We start from the raw sequence: 15,386 nt of genomic DNA, 5'->3' as shown, positions 1-15,386 counted from the left end.
CGACGGAACAGGTGCGTCTGCAACACCGCGCCTAGGCCCATACACATTGATGAAGTGCAGTGGTACACCATGCAGGAGCACGGCCAGGTGGAGCAGACCGTTGGGAACAATATCTTGGACTTTTGCTACATCCAGCTGGAAAGTTAGGGCCAACAGGATCACCTTCCCACTAGAGTTGGAGCTGGGGTGGCTCATGTAGACTCCTCCCTGCCACTCCAGTAGCCATGGACTCATTTCCTGGGGTATAATGGGCTTCCCGCAGGAAAATGACCACGTATCTCCCATCCCTGAGTACTGAGAGATTGTCAAATTTGTGGAGAGAACCCCTGCTACCATTCACAGTTAGACCAGCTATAGTGAACTTCATATTGGGAGTACATTAGGGCTCTACTCCAGCACCATTCCCAGTGGGAGCAGAGGCCCCCTCATCCATGTTTTCCTGAAGAAATGCAAGAATGCTCCTTGCTCTCCAGGCTCTAGTGGTGCCAACGCCACCCTGTGACCCACCATTCCCTGAAGGAGTGAGGATGTTCCTCACCCTGATTTCTCTCACCAGGTCATCCAGGAAGGATGTAAGCTGTCACCTATCATTCCTAGACACACCTTTCCTCTTCCCCTTCTCCTTCCATCTGAGGATGACACGTGAGGCCATAACCAGGCTTGGCGCACTAGACCAGCGCAGGGAGACTAGTTTTGTCAGATACTTTGCACCCTCAGAGGTGAAAATAAACTATCTGATCTCCTCAACAGGGACTTCTCAGGAGGGGTGAGGATTTCCACCGTCTCACTGTCAAATGAGTCTCGCTCCACCCCCTCACTACACGTAGAGCTCCCATCTTCCTTCCCATGTGTATGTGTGGGCAGGAGAACCCAGACTGTACAGCGGGTACCTCGCTGACACCTGCCAACTCCATATTTGCCTCAGCCCTACCCCCAGGAGTAGCAATGGGGGTATCATTCCATGGAGCTCCCTTGGGCTGGGTGTTGGGACAGTCCCTCTGAAAGTGCCCCACATCCCTACACACTTGGCACTGTGGGCGCTCAGAGCTCCAATACACTGGTGATCTAATCTACCCCTTTGTGCCGGACAGTACACCGTCCTCCCGTGTCAGCTGCATGAACAGCCAGTGCCAGAAAGAGATTACATTGCGGAGGGTGTGTCTCTTAAATTTATGTCTTATAGTAGTGATCTCTGACCTTACTTGTCCCAAGGGGTTTAGATGGGGAAGGAGGACCTCATTGGGAATGAAAGGCTTGACATGCCCAAGGATGATTTCTTTGCGTCGGACTGTCACCAGCTCCGTTTGTAAAAAGATGTCTTTCACCATGATCCCTCTACTGAGAGCCCGATGCACCAACCCATCAGTCCCAGATATAACGCTGCCTTCCTGAACTGTTTAGGGAGGCCAGAATACCGCCTTCCCCAACCAAGTCCTCTGTGGCCTTCGCGCACTGTTCCAGAGTTATTCCAGGGAGCCAAATACATTGCACCCTGCATTCATCCTCCACCGACCAAAACAGGGCATTGTCTGAAGGTGGAGAGGCAGCCATCTTTGCATAGCTCCCCAGAGGTCTGTGACTTCCAGGAGACCAGTCCGGCATGGTGGTACTACGTTCGAAGTGAAAAGTGTATGCAGTGGTGCCGATGATAAAGTCCTGGAATGAGTAGAGTTCCTGGACGGGAAAGTTTGGAACTTCCCGCAGTGTGCCTGCTCCTATGGCGTCAGCAAATCCCGTCAGTCCAGCAGCCCCAATGTCCTGGGGCCTGAGAAGCTGAAGCACGTTACATAGGGTTTAGACTCCTGTTCAACAGCTGGAATGGAGAGGAATCTTCCGTCGTCGTGGCAGTAGGAAGGCGCCCAGCACTCAACAATACCTTTTTTGGCTCGGCGTCAGAAATTCCAATGCGAGGAAAGGCTCCATTGGTCCTGAAGAACTCTCAGGCCGTGAAAGGTCAAAATGTCTAAAATGCTCTGGCACCCTCACCGAACGAGGAACATGGCAACACGAGGAAGGGGGAAGGGGGAAGGGGGTAGGTGAACAACGGTGTTCCTCTCCCTGCTTATAGAACAAAATGGTTTCCTGGCAACCACAAGTAAAAGCTACCCAGTTAATGACCGCAACAGACACAGCCCAAGCAGGCAGGAGAACTCCTAAAGGAGACTCCACACTAAAACAGCCACTCACTCAGATATTCAGGAGACCCTCCGTACTACTTTAAAATATATCCTGTAAACTTTATACAGCAGTTTTTTTCTTGATTACCTCAAGCTCAATCAGAACGGCTCCACACTGTGTCTGACCCTAGGAGTGTGTGACAGGATGGTGTGGACGGATCTTCACTCTGAGTCTCACCGTGGGTGAGGGTGGTGATGTGTGGATTTGCACGATGTTAAAAATTCACAGAGAATAATGTGTGTATCATTACAGCCCAGACACCCATCGAGGAGTTCACCCCAACGCCAGCCTTCCCTGCACTTCAGTACCTCGAGTCAGTGGATGAAGGTGGAGTCGCTTGGAGAGCGGGATTACGGATGGGTGACTTCCTGATTGAGGTTGGTGTTCAGATTGTGCTTTGTTCTGAGATGAACGTTTTCCCCCCATCATTTCCTGATTTAATTGCTACGCCCCTGCATTCCTTTAGATACAAAGGTTGGTGGTGATATGGGAAATACAGAAGATTGGACAAGGGTAGAGCAAGACATCTTTTTTAATATCTCTAACACTTCTGCCTCCATCACCACCCATGGCATTACATTCCTGTCCCCCATCACTCTCAAAAACTTGCCCTGCACATCTCCCCTCTTAAGGGCTGGCCCTCCACTATTTGACATTTTGACCCTGGGGGAAAAGTTTCAGATATGGGCAGAGAAATGGCAGATGGAGCTTAATCTGGGTGACAGCTCGTTCCACATTTTCACCACCCTCAGAAGAAGTTTCCCCTCGTGTTCCCCTTAAAGTTCTCACCTTTTATCCTTAACCCATGACCTCTAGTTACAGTCCCACCCAACCTCAGTGGAAAAAAACATGCTTGCATTTACCTTATCTGTACCCCTCTTTGTATACCTCTATCGAATCTCCCACATTCCAAGGAATAAAGAAACGACTTACTCAATCTTTCCTTATAACTCAAGATGCTGCAACATCCTTGTAAATTTTCTTTACGCTCTTTCAAACCTATTTACATCTTTCCTGCAGGTAGGTGACCAAAACTGCACACGATACTCCAAATTGAGCCTCAATTATTTGGAAGCAAATGACCTTGCCTGGTGTCTCAGGGCTAGGTGTGTCTGCACCCGCGCCACCCTCCCACCCTGCCCCTGGCATTCCTTCTCTCCCACCCACCCACGTCCCTCCCACGGCGTTCCACCCTCGCCATTCCCAACATCCTTTGCTCCTACCAGATGTACAAACTGAATGCACAAATGTAAATTAGCCTTTACTCTCCGCTCCACGTTGACAAAGTGGAAAAGTCTTCCGCTTTGGATAAGTACATGGAAGGGAGGGGTACGGAGGGCTATGGTCCAAGTGTGGCTTGATGGCACTCGGCAGATGGTCAGGCTGGCACAGACTTGAAGGGCTGAAGGGCCTGTTTCTGTGCTGTAGTGTAGAAGGAGAGCAGTACCTTCACCTGATACGACTGGTGGACTGCATTCACTGGAGAGCTCCCACAGTACAGGTGATCTGTCTGTCAGCAGTGACACTGGCTGCGTGAAGGTTAATCGTGGTGCCCACCGACAGCCCATCAGAGTGGGAGAACTGCGTCATTTTTGAATGGAGATGGCTGTAGACTGATGCCTTTCACAGAGATGCACTGGCTGCGGTAAGCTAATGAACAGGCACAGCAAGTGATTAGTGGGACAGGTTGTAAGGATGTAAGGCTGAGGCTTTATAAGGCATTGGCTAGAACATACGTGGTGTATTGTGAGCAGTTTTGAGCCTCTTATCTAAGAAAGGATGTGTTGACGTTGGAGAAGGTCTGGAGGACACTTACGAGAATGATCCTGGCAATGAAAGGGTTAGCATATGAGAAACATTTTGATGGCTCTGGCCCTTTCTCACTGGCAGTGTCTGGCTATCCACTTGCTTTATGCCTCTTGTCATCTTACACACCCCGGATGCTCTGTTTTCCTCCCACATTGTAGTGACGTATGGGCTGGCAGTTTAATTGGCTACTGTAATTAGTCCCAAGTTTGTAAATCAAAGAATCTGGGGACACTATGGGAGAATAGGTTAGAGTAAAAATTAGTGAGGAAATGCGATAGTTCTTGTTTCTGATTTTATTTTATTTAGACAAAGAGCATGGTAACAGGCCCTTCTGGCCCACAGGCCTGCACCGCCCAATTACACGCATGTGACCAATTAACCTACTAACCCATACATCTTTTGAATGTGGGAAGAAACTGGAGCACCCGGAGGAAACACATGTGCTAACGGGGAGAAGGTACTAACTCCTTACAGACAGTGGCGGGAAATGTACCCATGTTGCTGGCATTGTAATAATATTATGCAAACTGCATAATGAAAGTGGAAGTGTTTCTCTTAAACCTAGTCCCTGCCCCCTTCCTTCACCTGCCACTAGGAGGACCTGTCTGGACAGTGCAAGAGTGTGAGAACACCGGTCAATTGGCTAGCACTTGGCAAGTTGGTGAGTGAATCCGCCCAGTTAGGGAGAAGCAGATCAATTAACAGCAGAGGTGGTCAATGTGTCCGCAAGGCCAAGCTATTGGCGGGGGAGCTGGTCGATTGGAGACTTTGTCTGTCAATAAGTGGATTATGTCTCTCGGTTCCCAAGTCAAACGGTTCAAGTTGGAGCTAGAACCAAAACATCGACTCCTACAGCATGAAAACATGCCCTTGGGCCCAACTGGTCCAGATGACCAGGAGTCCCATTTGGCTCATATTGCTCTAAACCTTCTCATCCACGTTCTTGCCCAAACTTCTTTTTAGTGTTGTTTATGTACCTGTCTCAACTACTGCCTCTGGCAGCTCCTTTTATATACTGAAAACCTCCCTCGGATTCCGATTAATTCTCTCCTCTCTCACATTAAACCTGTGGCCTCCAGTTCTTGATTTCCCAAACCTGTGAAAAAGTTCACACATTCACCCTATCCATGCCCCTCATGATTTTAAAAGGTTCAAAATTTCATTTATTATCAAAGTATACAACTCTGAAATTCTTCTTCTCCAGAGAGCCATGAAAACAAGAAAGAAAAGAAGATTGGATGTCCAGTCCCTATATACTTCCATCCCCCATCAGGAAGGTCTCAAAGCTCTACGCTTCTTTTTGGATTCCAGACCTAATCAGTTCCCCTCTACCACCACTCTGCTCCGTCTAGCGGAATTAGTCCTTACTCTTAATAATTTCTCCTTTGGCTCCTCCCACTTCCTTCAAACTAAAGGTGTAGCTATGGGCACCCGTATGGGTCCTAGCTATGCCTGCCTTTTTGTTGGCTTTGTGGAACAATCTATGTTCCGTGCCTATTCTGGTATCTGTCCCCAACTTTTCCTTCGCTACATCGATGACTGCATTGGCGCTGCTTCCTGCACGCATGCAGAGCTTGTTGACTTTATTAACTTTGCCTCTAACTTTCACCCTGCCCTCAAGTTTACCTGGTCCATTTCTGACACCTCCCTCCCCCTTCTAGATCTTTCTGTCTCTGTCTCTGGAGACAGCTTATCCACTGATGTCTACTATAAGCCTACTGACTCTCACATCTATCTGGACTATTCCTCTTCTCACCCTGTCTCTTGCAAAAACACCATTCCCTTCTCGCAATTCCTCCGTCTCTGCCGCATCTGCTCTCAGGATGAGGCTTTTCATTCTAGAACGAGGGAGATGTCCTTCTTTTTTAAAGAAAGGGGCTTCCCTTCCTCCACTATCAACTCTGCTCTTAAACGCATCTCCCCCATTTCACGTACATCTGCTCTCACTCCATCCTCCCGCCACCCTACCAGGAATAGGGTTCCCCTGGTCCTCACCTACCACCCCACCAGCCTCCGGGTCCAACATATTCTCCATAACTTCCGCCACCTCCAACGGGATCCCACAACTAAGCACATCTTACCCTCCCCCCCCCCCGCTTTCCGCAGGGATCGCTCCCTACGCGACTCCCTTGTCCATTCGTCCCCCCCATCCCTCCCCACTGATCTCCCTCCTGGCACTTATCCTTGTAAGCGGAACAAGTGCTACACATGCCCTTACACTTCCTCCCTTACCACCATTCAGGGCCCCAAACAGTCCTTCCAGGTGAGGGGACACTTCACCTGTGAGTCGGCTGGGGTGATATACTGCGTCCAGTGCTCCCGATGTGGCCTTTTATATATTGGCGAGACCCGACGCAGACTGGGAGACCGCTTTGCTGAACACCTACGCTCTGTCCGCCAGAGAAAGCAGGATCTCCCAGTGGCCACACATTTTAATTCCACATCCCATTCCCATTCTGACATGTCTATCCACGGCCTCCTCTACTGTAAAGATGAAGCCACACTCAGGTTGGAGGAACAACACCTTATATTCCGTCTGGGTAGCCTCCAACCTGATGGCATGAACATCGACTTCTCTAACTTCCGCTAATGCCCCACCTCCCCCTCGTACCCCATCTGTTATTTATTTTTATACACACATTCTTTCTCTCACTCTCCTCTGTCCCTCTGAATATACCCCTTGCCCATCCTCTGGGTTCCCCCCCCCTTGTCTTTCTTCCCAGACCTCCTGTCCCATGATCCTCTCGTATCCCCTCTGCCAATCATCTGTCCAGCTCTTGGCTCCATCCCTCCCCCTCCTGTCTTCTCCTATCATTTTGGATCTCCCCCTCCCCCTCCAACATTCAAATCCCTTACTCACTCTTCCTTCAGTTAGTCCTGACGAAGGGTCTCGGCCTGAAACGTCGACTGCACCTCTTCCTACAGATGCTGCCTGGCCTGCTGTGTTCACCAGCAACTTTGATGTGTGTTGCAAGAAAAGAAGAGAACGGCAACATGATTGTCATCCCCCAGATCCCTCCTCTCCATGCAAAATATGAACAAAAAACGGAACAGGCACATCGAGTCCCAAATCCCAGTCCCCCGCATACAAACTAAACAAGAGAGATCGGACAAAGCACAGAATATAAAAAACTATAATCCTGTAGTCCAAATCCACATCCAAAATGCAGAAGGCCTGGATAACATTCTCCGGGCACAGCGGCACCCTCTCCCCTCTCTGCAGAGCGATCCTACCTTCGATCAAAAAGCAGTCTCCCCTCTGTAGCAGAACCATCCTACCTTCGATCAAAAAGCAGTCTCCCCTCTGTAGCAGAACCATCCTACCTTCGATCAAAAAGCAGTCTCCCTTCTCTGCAGAGCGATCCTACCTTCGATCAAAAAGCAGTCTCCCCTCTCTGCAGAGCGATCCTACCTTCGATCAAAAAGCAGTCTCCCCTCTGTAGCAGAACCATCCTACCATCGATCAAAAAGCAGTCTCCCCTCTCCATAGCAGAGCAATCCCACCTCACTCTACCTTCCAAGGAATAAAGCCCAAGCTTGCTCTACCCCTCTCTATAATTCTCAAGACCTGGCAACTTCTTTATAAATCTCCAATGCACTCTTTCCAGCTTAATGACATTTTTCCTATACCTGGGTGATCAAAACAACAAGATGTTCCTCACCAGCAAGAGGATCTCAGAAAATCAGGCAACATCTTTGGAGGGGAATAAATGGTCAATGTTATGGGCTGAGACCCTATATCAGGACTCATGAAGGATCTCAGTCTGATAGGTCAACTGCTTATTGTAGTGTATTGGTCAGTGCATGACATGCAACAAGAAATAACATTCAACAATTATAAAGAATTACTTAATGTTAGAAGTATGGATATGGAATAAAATGTGCTTAAGTAAGTAAAAGAAGCATATATCTACAATGTAAACATTATTATTAAAGAGTGGTTTACAGTGTTTACAGTGCAGTGATGGGGTTAAATGGGTGGGGGCAACTAGAGTGGCTGATCAGATTAACTGCCAAGGGGAAGAACTTTTAAGATGGTGTGAAGATTTTGTTTTAATAGCCCTATAGTGTTTTCCAGAGGGAGCTTTTGGTAAAGGCATTTTGCATGGTGGATAGTGCCCCCAATGATTTTTCCTGCCTGCTCCTTGGTCCTGGACCCGAGCAAGCCCCGCAGAGATGGTAGACTGCAGCCAATGACCTTTTCTGCTGACCTGAAGGTTTGCTTTGTGTGTGATGCACTAGAACATCCCAGCTCTAGTACTCAATGCCCTGACTGAACTCTTCACCAGAACGTCCCTTTGATTGTTCTTCCCAGTGTTAATTGGTGCCCTCTTGAATGGGTACTGTCACGTGATCGACAACAATGAATATATCGAGTCAGGATTTATAAACAAACAAACATTTATTAAACCCTGATAAACAATGAAAAAAAAAACGAAAACCCTAACCGGAAGTAAATGGCTATGTGGCCATTCATTAAACCGCAACTCAGTACTAGTTCTTAAAGCGATAAATGCGAAACCAGTTCTTAAAGCGATAAATTCAAACACAGTTCTTCGAATGGTAAATTTTAAAGTCCAAGAGATTTATACAGTCAATTAGGAGAGACTTTCATGAAGTAACAAATTCCTCGAAGACATGACGTCACTGCCACTCCCAGCCGGATCCTGCCTTGTCCACAGGATTCACGACGACGAGAATAAAACAGTTTTAAAGGCACTGACCTTCCTCCGTAGAATAGATCCTGCACAGCCTTTCTGCCACTTTTTAGCAGAGACTATCTCATGCAGATCACCCTTTCTTGAATGAATTCAATAATGGTCGATCCCTTCCAAACCCGTCGAACGTCTCCTTCAGGGTCCCGTCTTCACTCTCCAATGTTACTGAAAAGATACATTAACAAACCTGGCAGCGATTGTCAAACTGCCGGTCCAGACTTCTGTACCTTACATTAGAACATAAAACCCCGTTTAAAATCAAAACTGTGTCATACTGCAAATACTAACTGCGTCACCAGGGGTCTTCCCTTTGATACCCGTGGTGAACATGTCATCACCTGACCTCACATCGGCAGGAAAATTACATCAGGTGACCTCCAAAAGACCATTACATCATTCTCACAAGAAAGTCACAAGATCTCCTTGAGGCATGTAACAGTACAGCTGGCAAGAGGTTCCACCATGGGTGTGGATAGGGGCGACCCCTACCAAGGTGGTCTTCCTGCCAGTGGTTGCACGTGATGTGAGTGAAGGGGTGGGGAGGGGTACTTTTTGTTTCTGTTTGTCCCACTCCCATCAGGGAAGAGTCTATGTAGCATCCACACCAAGACCACAAGACTCAAAAACGGTCACTTTCCCCAAGCAGTAAGGCTGATCAACACCTCCACCCCCTCTACTTTATCATTTCCTGTCAGAGTCACCTTATGTGCAGATTCTCCTGTACCTGGCATCATTTTGTGGACATACAATCAATCTATGTACTGTATATGTTATCTTACTTAGTTATATTTACTGTGTTTTTATCTTATTATGTTTTTTGTGCTGGATCAGATCTGGAGTACAACTCTTTCTCTCTTTACACTTGTGTACTGGAGGTGACATTGAACAATCATGAATCTTGAACCTTGACGTCTGCCCACTGTGCTTCCGGTTGGTTCTTACAGGTGAACGGACAGAACGTTGTGAAGGTGGGGCACCGTCAGGTGGTCAACATGATCCGGCAGGGAGGCAACAACCTCATGCTCAAAGTAGTCATGGTAACCCGCAACCCCGACATGGAGGAGGCCTCCCGGAAGAAAGGTAGGAACATTAGGGGGAGAGGGGTTGCAGCTCGCCTGCTCTATCACCCACTGCACTCCCATCTTACCAAATCCTTGCCCATCGTGGGCACAGTTCCAAGAGTGTGTGGGTCACTGGGATCTCCTGCACCGCTGCCTGATGTGCAGGCGCTGAGGCTCCCTTCCCTTCACTATCCAGGGAAACTGAGGGAATTGATCAGAGTTTCAACCTTGCTTCCGTTGGGGGTGTGAGGGCGCAAGGGTGCAATGGATCTTTGACATGGTTGCATTATAAATATAGAACATAGAAATTACAGCACAATACAGGCCCTTCGGCCCACAATATTATACTGACCATTTAACCTACTCCAAAATCAATCCAACCCTTCCCTCCTACATAGCCCTTCATTTTTTTTTCGTCCATATGCCTATCTAAGTATCTAAATGTCTCTAATATATCTGCCTCTACCATCACCCACCAATCTCAATGTAAAAAAAACTACCACTGACATTCACCACACCCCACCCCCATACTTTTCCCTAATTAACTTAAAATTATGCCCTCTTGCAATAGACATTTCTACCTTTGGAAAAAATCTCTGGCTGTCCACTCTTTCTGTGCCTCTTCACATCTTGCACACCTCTATCAAGTCACTTCTCAACCTCCTTGGCTCCAAAGAGAAAGGCCCTAGCTCACTCAACCTTTCCTCATAAGATATGCTCTCTAATTGAGGCAACATCCTGGTAAATCTCCTCCACACCCCCTCTAAAGGTTGCACATCCTTCCCATAATGAGGTGACTAGAATGGAACACCAAATTCCATGTGTGTTCTAACCAAAGTTTTATAGAGATGCAACATTACCTCATGGCTCTTAAACTGATCCCTATGACTCATGAAAGTCAACACACCATATGCCTTCCTTGCTACGCTATTAACTTGTGCAGCAACTTTGAGGGATCTGTGGGCTCCCCTTTTCCTCCACGCTGCTAAAAATGCTGCCATTAACCCTGTACTCTGCCTTCAAATTCACCCTTCCAAAGCATATCATTTCACAATTTTCCTGATTGAACTCCTTCTGCCACTTCTCAGCCCGGCTCTGCATTCTATCAGAGGAGTCGATAAACTTCCCTCCTTGCTCATCCCTAGATGGAGTTACATAGAACATAGAACATAGAATAGTACAGCACAGTACAGGCCCTTCGGCCCACAATAATGTGCCGACCCTCAAACCCTGCCTCCCATATAAGACCCCACCTTAAATTCCTAGTAGTCTCTTAAACTTCACTAGTGTATCTGCCTCCACCACTGACTCAGGCAGTGCATTCTACACACCCAACCACTCTCTGAGTAAAAAACCTTCCTCTAATATCCCCTTTGAACTTCCCACCCCTTACCTTAAAGCCATGTCCTCTTGCATTGAGCAGTGGTGCCCTGGGGAAAAGGCGCTGGCTATCCACTCGATTTATTCCTCTTATTATCTTGTACACCTCTATCATGTCTCCTCTCATCCTCCTTCTCTCCAAAGAGTAAAGCCCTAGCTCCCTTAATCTCTGATCATAATGCATACTCTCTAAACCAGGCAGCATCCTGGTAAATCTCCTCTGTACCCTTTCCAGTGCTTCCACGTCCTTCCTATAGTGAGGCGACCAGAACTGGACACAATACTCCAAGTGTGGCCTAACCAGAGTTTTATAGAGCTGCATCATTGCATTGCGACTCTTAAGCTCTATCCCTCGACTTATGAAAGCTAACACTCCATAAGCTTTCTTAACTACCCTACCCACCTGTGAGGCAACTTTCAGGGATCTGTGGACATGTACCCCCAGATCCCTCTGCTCCTCCACACTACCAAGTATCCTGCCATTTACTTTGTACTCTGCCTTGGAGTTTGTCCTTCCAAAGTCTACCACCTCACACTTCTCCGGGTTGAACTCCAACTGCCACTTCTCAGCCCACTTCTGCATCCTATCAATGTCTCTCTGCAATCTTTGACAATCCTCTACACTATCTACAACACCACCAACCTCTATGTCGTTTGCAAACTTGCCAACCCACCCTTCTACCCCAACATCCAGGTCGTTAATAAAAATCATGAAAAGTAGAGGTCCCAGAACAGATCCTTGTGGGACACCACTGGTCACAATCCTCCAATCTGAATGTATTCCCTCCACCATGACCCTGTGCCTTCTGCAGGCAAACCAATTCTGAATCCACCTGGCCAAACTTCCCTGGATCCCATGCCTTCTGACCACCATGTGGAACCTACCATGTGGAACCTTGTCAGATGCCTTATTAAAATCCATATAGATCACATCCACTGCACTACCATCATCTATATGCCTGGTCACCTCCTCAAAGAACTCTATCAGGGTTGTTAGACACGATCTGCCCTTCACAAAGCCATGCTGACTGTCCCTGATCAGACCATGATTTTCTAAATGCCCAGAGATCCTATCTCTAAGAATCTTTTCCAACAGCTTTCCCACCACAGACGTAAGGCTCACTGGTCTATAATTACCTGGACTATCCCTACTACCTTTTTTGAACAAGGGACAACATTCACCTCCCTCCAATCCTCCGGTACCATTCCTGTGGACAACGAGGACATAAAGACCCTAGCCAGAGGCTCAGCAATCTCTTCCCTCGCCTCGTGGAGCAGCCTGGGGAATATTCCGTCTGGCCCCGAGGACTTATCGATCCTAATGTATTTTAACAACTCCAACACCTCCTCTCCCTTAATATCAACATGCTCCAGAACATCAACCTCACTCATATTGTCCTCACCAACATCAAGTTCCCTCTTATTGGTGAATACCGAAGAGAAGTATTCATTGAGGACCACGCTCACTTCCACAGCCTCCAGGCACATCTTCCTATCTTTATCTCTAATCAGTCCTACCTTCACTCCTGTCATCCTTTTTTTCTTCACATAATTGAAGAATGCCTTGGGGTTTTCCTTTAGCCTACTCGCCAAGGCCTTCTCATGCTCCCTCCTTGTTCTTCTCAGCCCCTTCTTCAGCTCCTCTCTTGCTTCCCTATATTCCTCAATAGACCCATCTGATCCTTGCTTCCTAAACCTCATATATGCTGCCTTCTTCCACCTGACTAGATTTTCCACCTCACTTGTCACCCATGGTTCCTTCACCCTACCATTCTTTATCTTCCTCACCGGGACAAATTTATCCCTAATTATCCTGCAAGAGATCTCTAAACATCAACCACATGTCCATAGTACATTTCCCTGCAAAAACATCATCCCAATTCACACCCGCAAGTTCTAGCCTTATAGCCTCATAATTTGCCCTTCCCCAATTAAAAAATTTCCTGTCCTCTCTGATTCTATCCTTTTCCTTGATAATGCTAAAGGCCAGGGAGCAATGGTCACTGTCCCCCAGATGCACACCCACTGAGAGATCTGTGACCTGACCCGGTTCATTACCTAGTACTAGATCTAGTATGGCATTCCCCCTAGTCGGCCTGTCCACATACTGCGACAGGAATCCATCCTGGACACACTTAATAAACTCTGCCCCATCTAAACCCTTGGAACTAATCAGGTGCCAATCAATATTAGGGAAGTTAAAGTCACCCATGATAACAACCCTGTTATTTTTGCACCTTTCCAAAATCTGCCTCCCAATCTGCTCCTCTGTATCTCTGCTGCTACTAGGGGGTCTATAGAATACCCCCAGTAGAGTAACTGCTCCCTTCCTGTTCCTGACTCCACCCATACTGACTCAAAAGAGGATCCTGCTACATTACCCACCCTTTCTGTAGCTGTAATAGTATCCCTGACCAGTAATGCCATCCCTCCTCCCCTTTTTCCACCCTCTCTATCCCTTTTAAAGCACTGAAATCCAGGAATATTGAGAATCCATTCCTGCCCTGGTGCCAGCCAAGTCTCTGTAATGGCCACTACATCATAATTCCATGTATGTATCCAAGCTCTCAGTTCATCACCTTTGTTCCTGATGCTTCTTGCATTGAGGTACACAAATTTCAGCCCTTCTACCTTACTGTCTTTACACCGTTTATTATGCTTCTCTTTCCTCAAAGCCTCTCTATATCTGGCTTTACTCCATGCACTTCTTTCACTGCTTTATCGCTCTGGGTCCCATCCCCCTTGCAAATTAGTTTAAACCCTCCCGAACCATGCCAGCGAACCTACCTGCAAGGATATTGCTCCCCCTCGAGTTCAGGTGCAACCCATCCAATCTGTACAGGTCCCACCTTCCCCAGAAGAGATCCCAATGATCCAAAAATCTAAAACCCTTCTTCCTGCACCAACTCCTCAGCCACGCATACAACTGCCATCTCTTCCAATTCTTACAATCACTGTCACATAGCACTGGCAGCAATCCTGAGAACGCCACCCTTGAGGTCCTGTTCTTCAGCCTTCTGCCTAGTTTCCAAAACTCACACTTCAGGACCTCATCCTTCTTCCTGCCTATGTCGTTGGTCCCAACATGTATCACAACTTCTGGATGTTACTCCTGGATGTTCATCACATGACCTCCCACATTCCCTATCATTGGTTGCCCATCTTGGCAATGCCTGTCTTCCTTAAGCCAATCAGGCAACTGCTGACATTCCTCATTACCCCACTCAATGACGTGTCAGAATCCACTGTCATTTACATCTGTGACTAATAAACAAAAAAATCCAACTCTTTTCCAGCACTATACAGGAATCCTTCAGGTTCTCAACCCAACACCGCCCCCTCTGCCCACCAGAATATATTTTCTGTTTGTAGTTTTGTTCTGGAGATGATTTGATTCCTTGAGAATGCAAGGAGTGTCTCAGAGAGGAATAGGGTCTTTGTTACAATATTCCCCTATTGTTTGCTCCAACTGTTGACTCTGCTTTCACTGAATTTTGATGCAAAATTACTTGTCTCCCCAGTCACGTCGCAGAACAAACGGCTGACTCCTCCCACGATCGCCCTGCGCTCAAAGTCTATGACCTCAGAACTCGAGGACCTGGGTAAGCCCTTTATGAGAAATACGATTGGTTGCTTGATGTACACTTTGACGTCTGGACGAGAGTCAGCCCGGTATAGAACCGTCTATATGAAAGCTAAATAACAGAGCAAGATCTCATAATGTGCGGCGGGGTAAATATCGGTGGCGATACTCGGGTGGAGAGTTAGATTACTGGTGTGGATGTGTCTTTGGTAAATAGTGTCAGGGTATCATTGGTAGCTGATGGAAATATAGTAGCTCATGTAGAAGAAGGGATCGTACAGGCATCAGATTATTATCTGGATGCATGATCTGGAGTCCAGGCTTTTGTGCCACGCTCGAAGGCCAGGACGTGGACAGGTGATGAAGGGCATCCAGGGATGTCGGGCTGTTCCAGGTCAGTGGGTCCTGGGATTGGATGTCCATGCGAGCAGGAGGCACCAAGGCCAGGCAGTCCATGAGCCCTGGAACTTGGGCTTCCATCATTGGTTAATCCATATCAAAGTCAATTCGAGGTCAACTGAAAGTCCAGAAGTTGATACACAATGGCCAAAGCCTGGAGACTTGCCCTGGAGTTGGGGGGCGTGCGGGGGTGCGGGGGGGAGAGAGAGAGAGAGAGTGTGTGTTTGTGTGTGTTGAAACAACCTTGTTTTGCTGTTG

The 15,386-nt window shown here is 47.5% G+C and overlaps 1 protein-coding gene across 1 annotated transcript in view; it reads left to right on the top strand.

The window, feature by feature from the left end:
- LOC140204937 (SH3 and multiple ankyrin repeat domains protein 1-like) overlaps nt 1-15,386 on the top strand; it is a 209,392-nt gene that overhangs the window by 160,788 nt on the left and 33,218 nt on the right. Inside the window, exons 15-17 of the mRNA XM_072271919.1 lie at nt 2,431-2,555; nt 9,650-9,785; nt 14,668-14,748. Coding sequence (XP_072128020.1) covers nt 2,431-2,555; nt 9,650-9,785; nt 14,668-14,748 — 342 coding nt within the window. The remainder of the gene's footprint in view (nt 1-2,430; nt 2,556-9,649; nt 9,786-14,667; nt 14,749-15,386) is intronic.

This window comes from Mobula birostris, chromosome 11, assembly GCF_030028105.1.
Source record: "Mobula birostris isolate sMobBir1 chromosome 11, sMobBir1.hap1, whole genome shotgun sequence".
Lineage (NCBI taxonomy): Eukaryota > Metazoa > Chordata > Chondrichthyes > Myliobatiformes > Myliobatidae > Mobula > Mobula birostris.
Note: the sequence above shows the minus strand (reverse complement) of the source record. Positions and strands in the feature narration are given on the sequence as shown.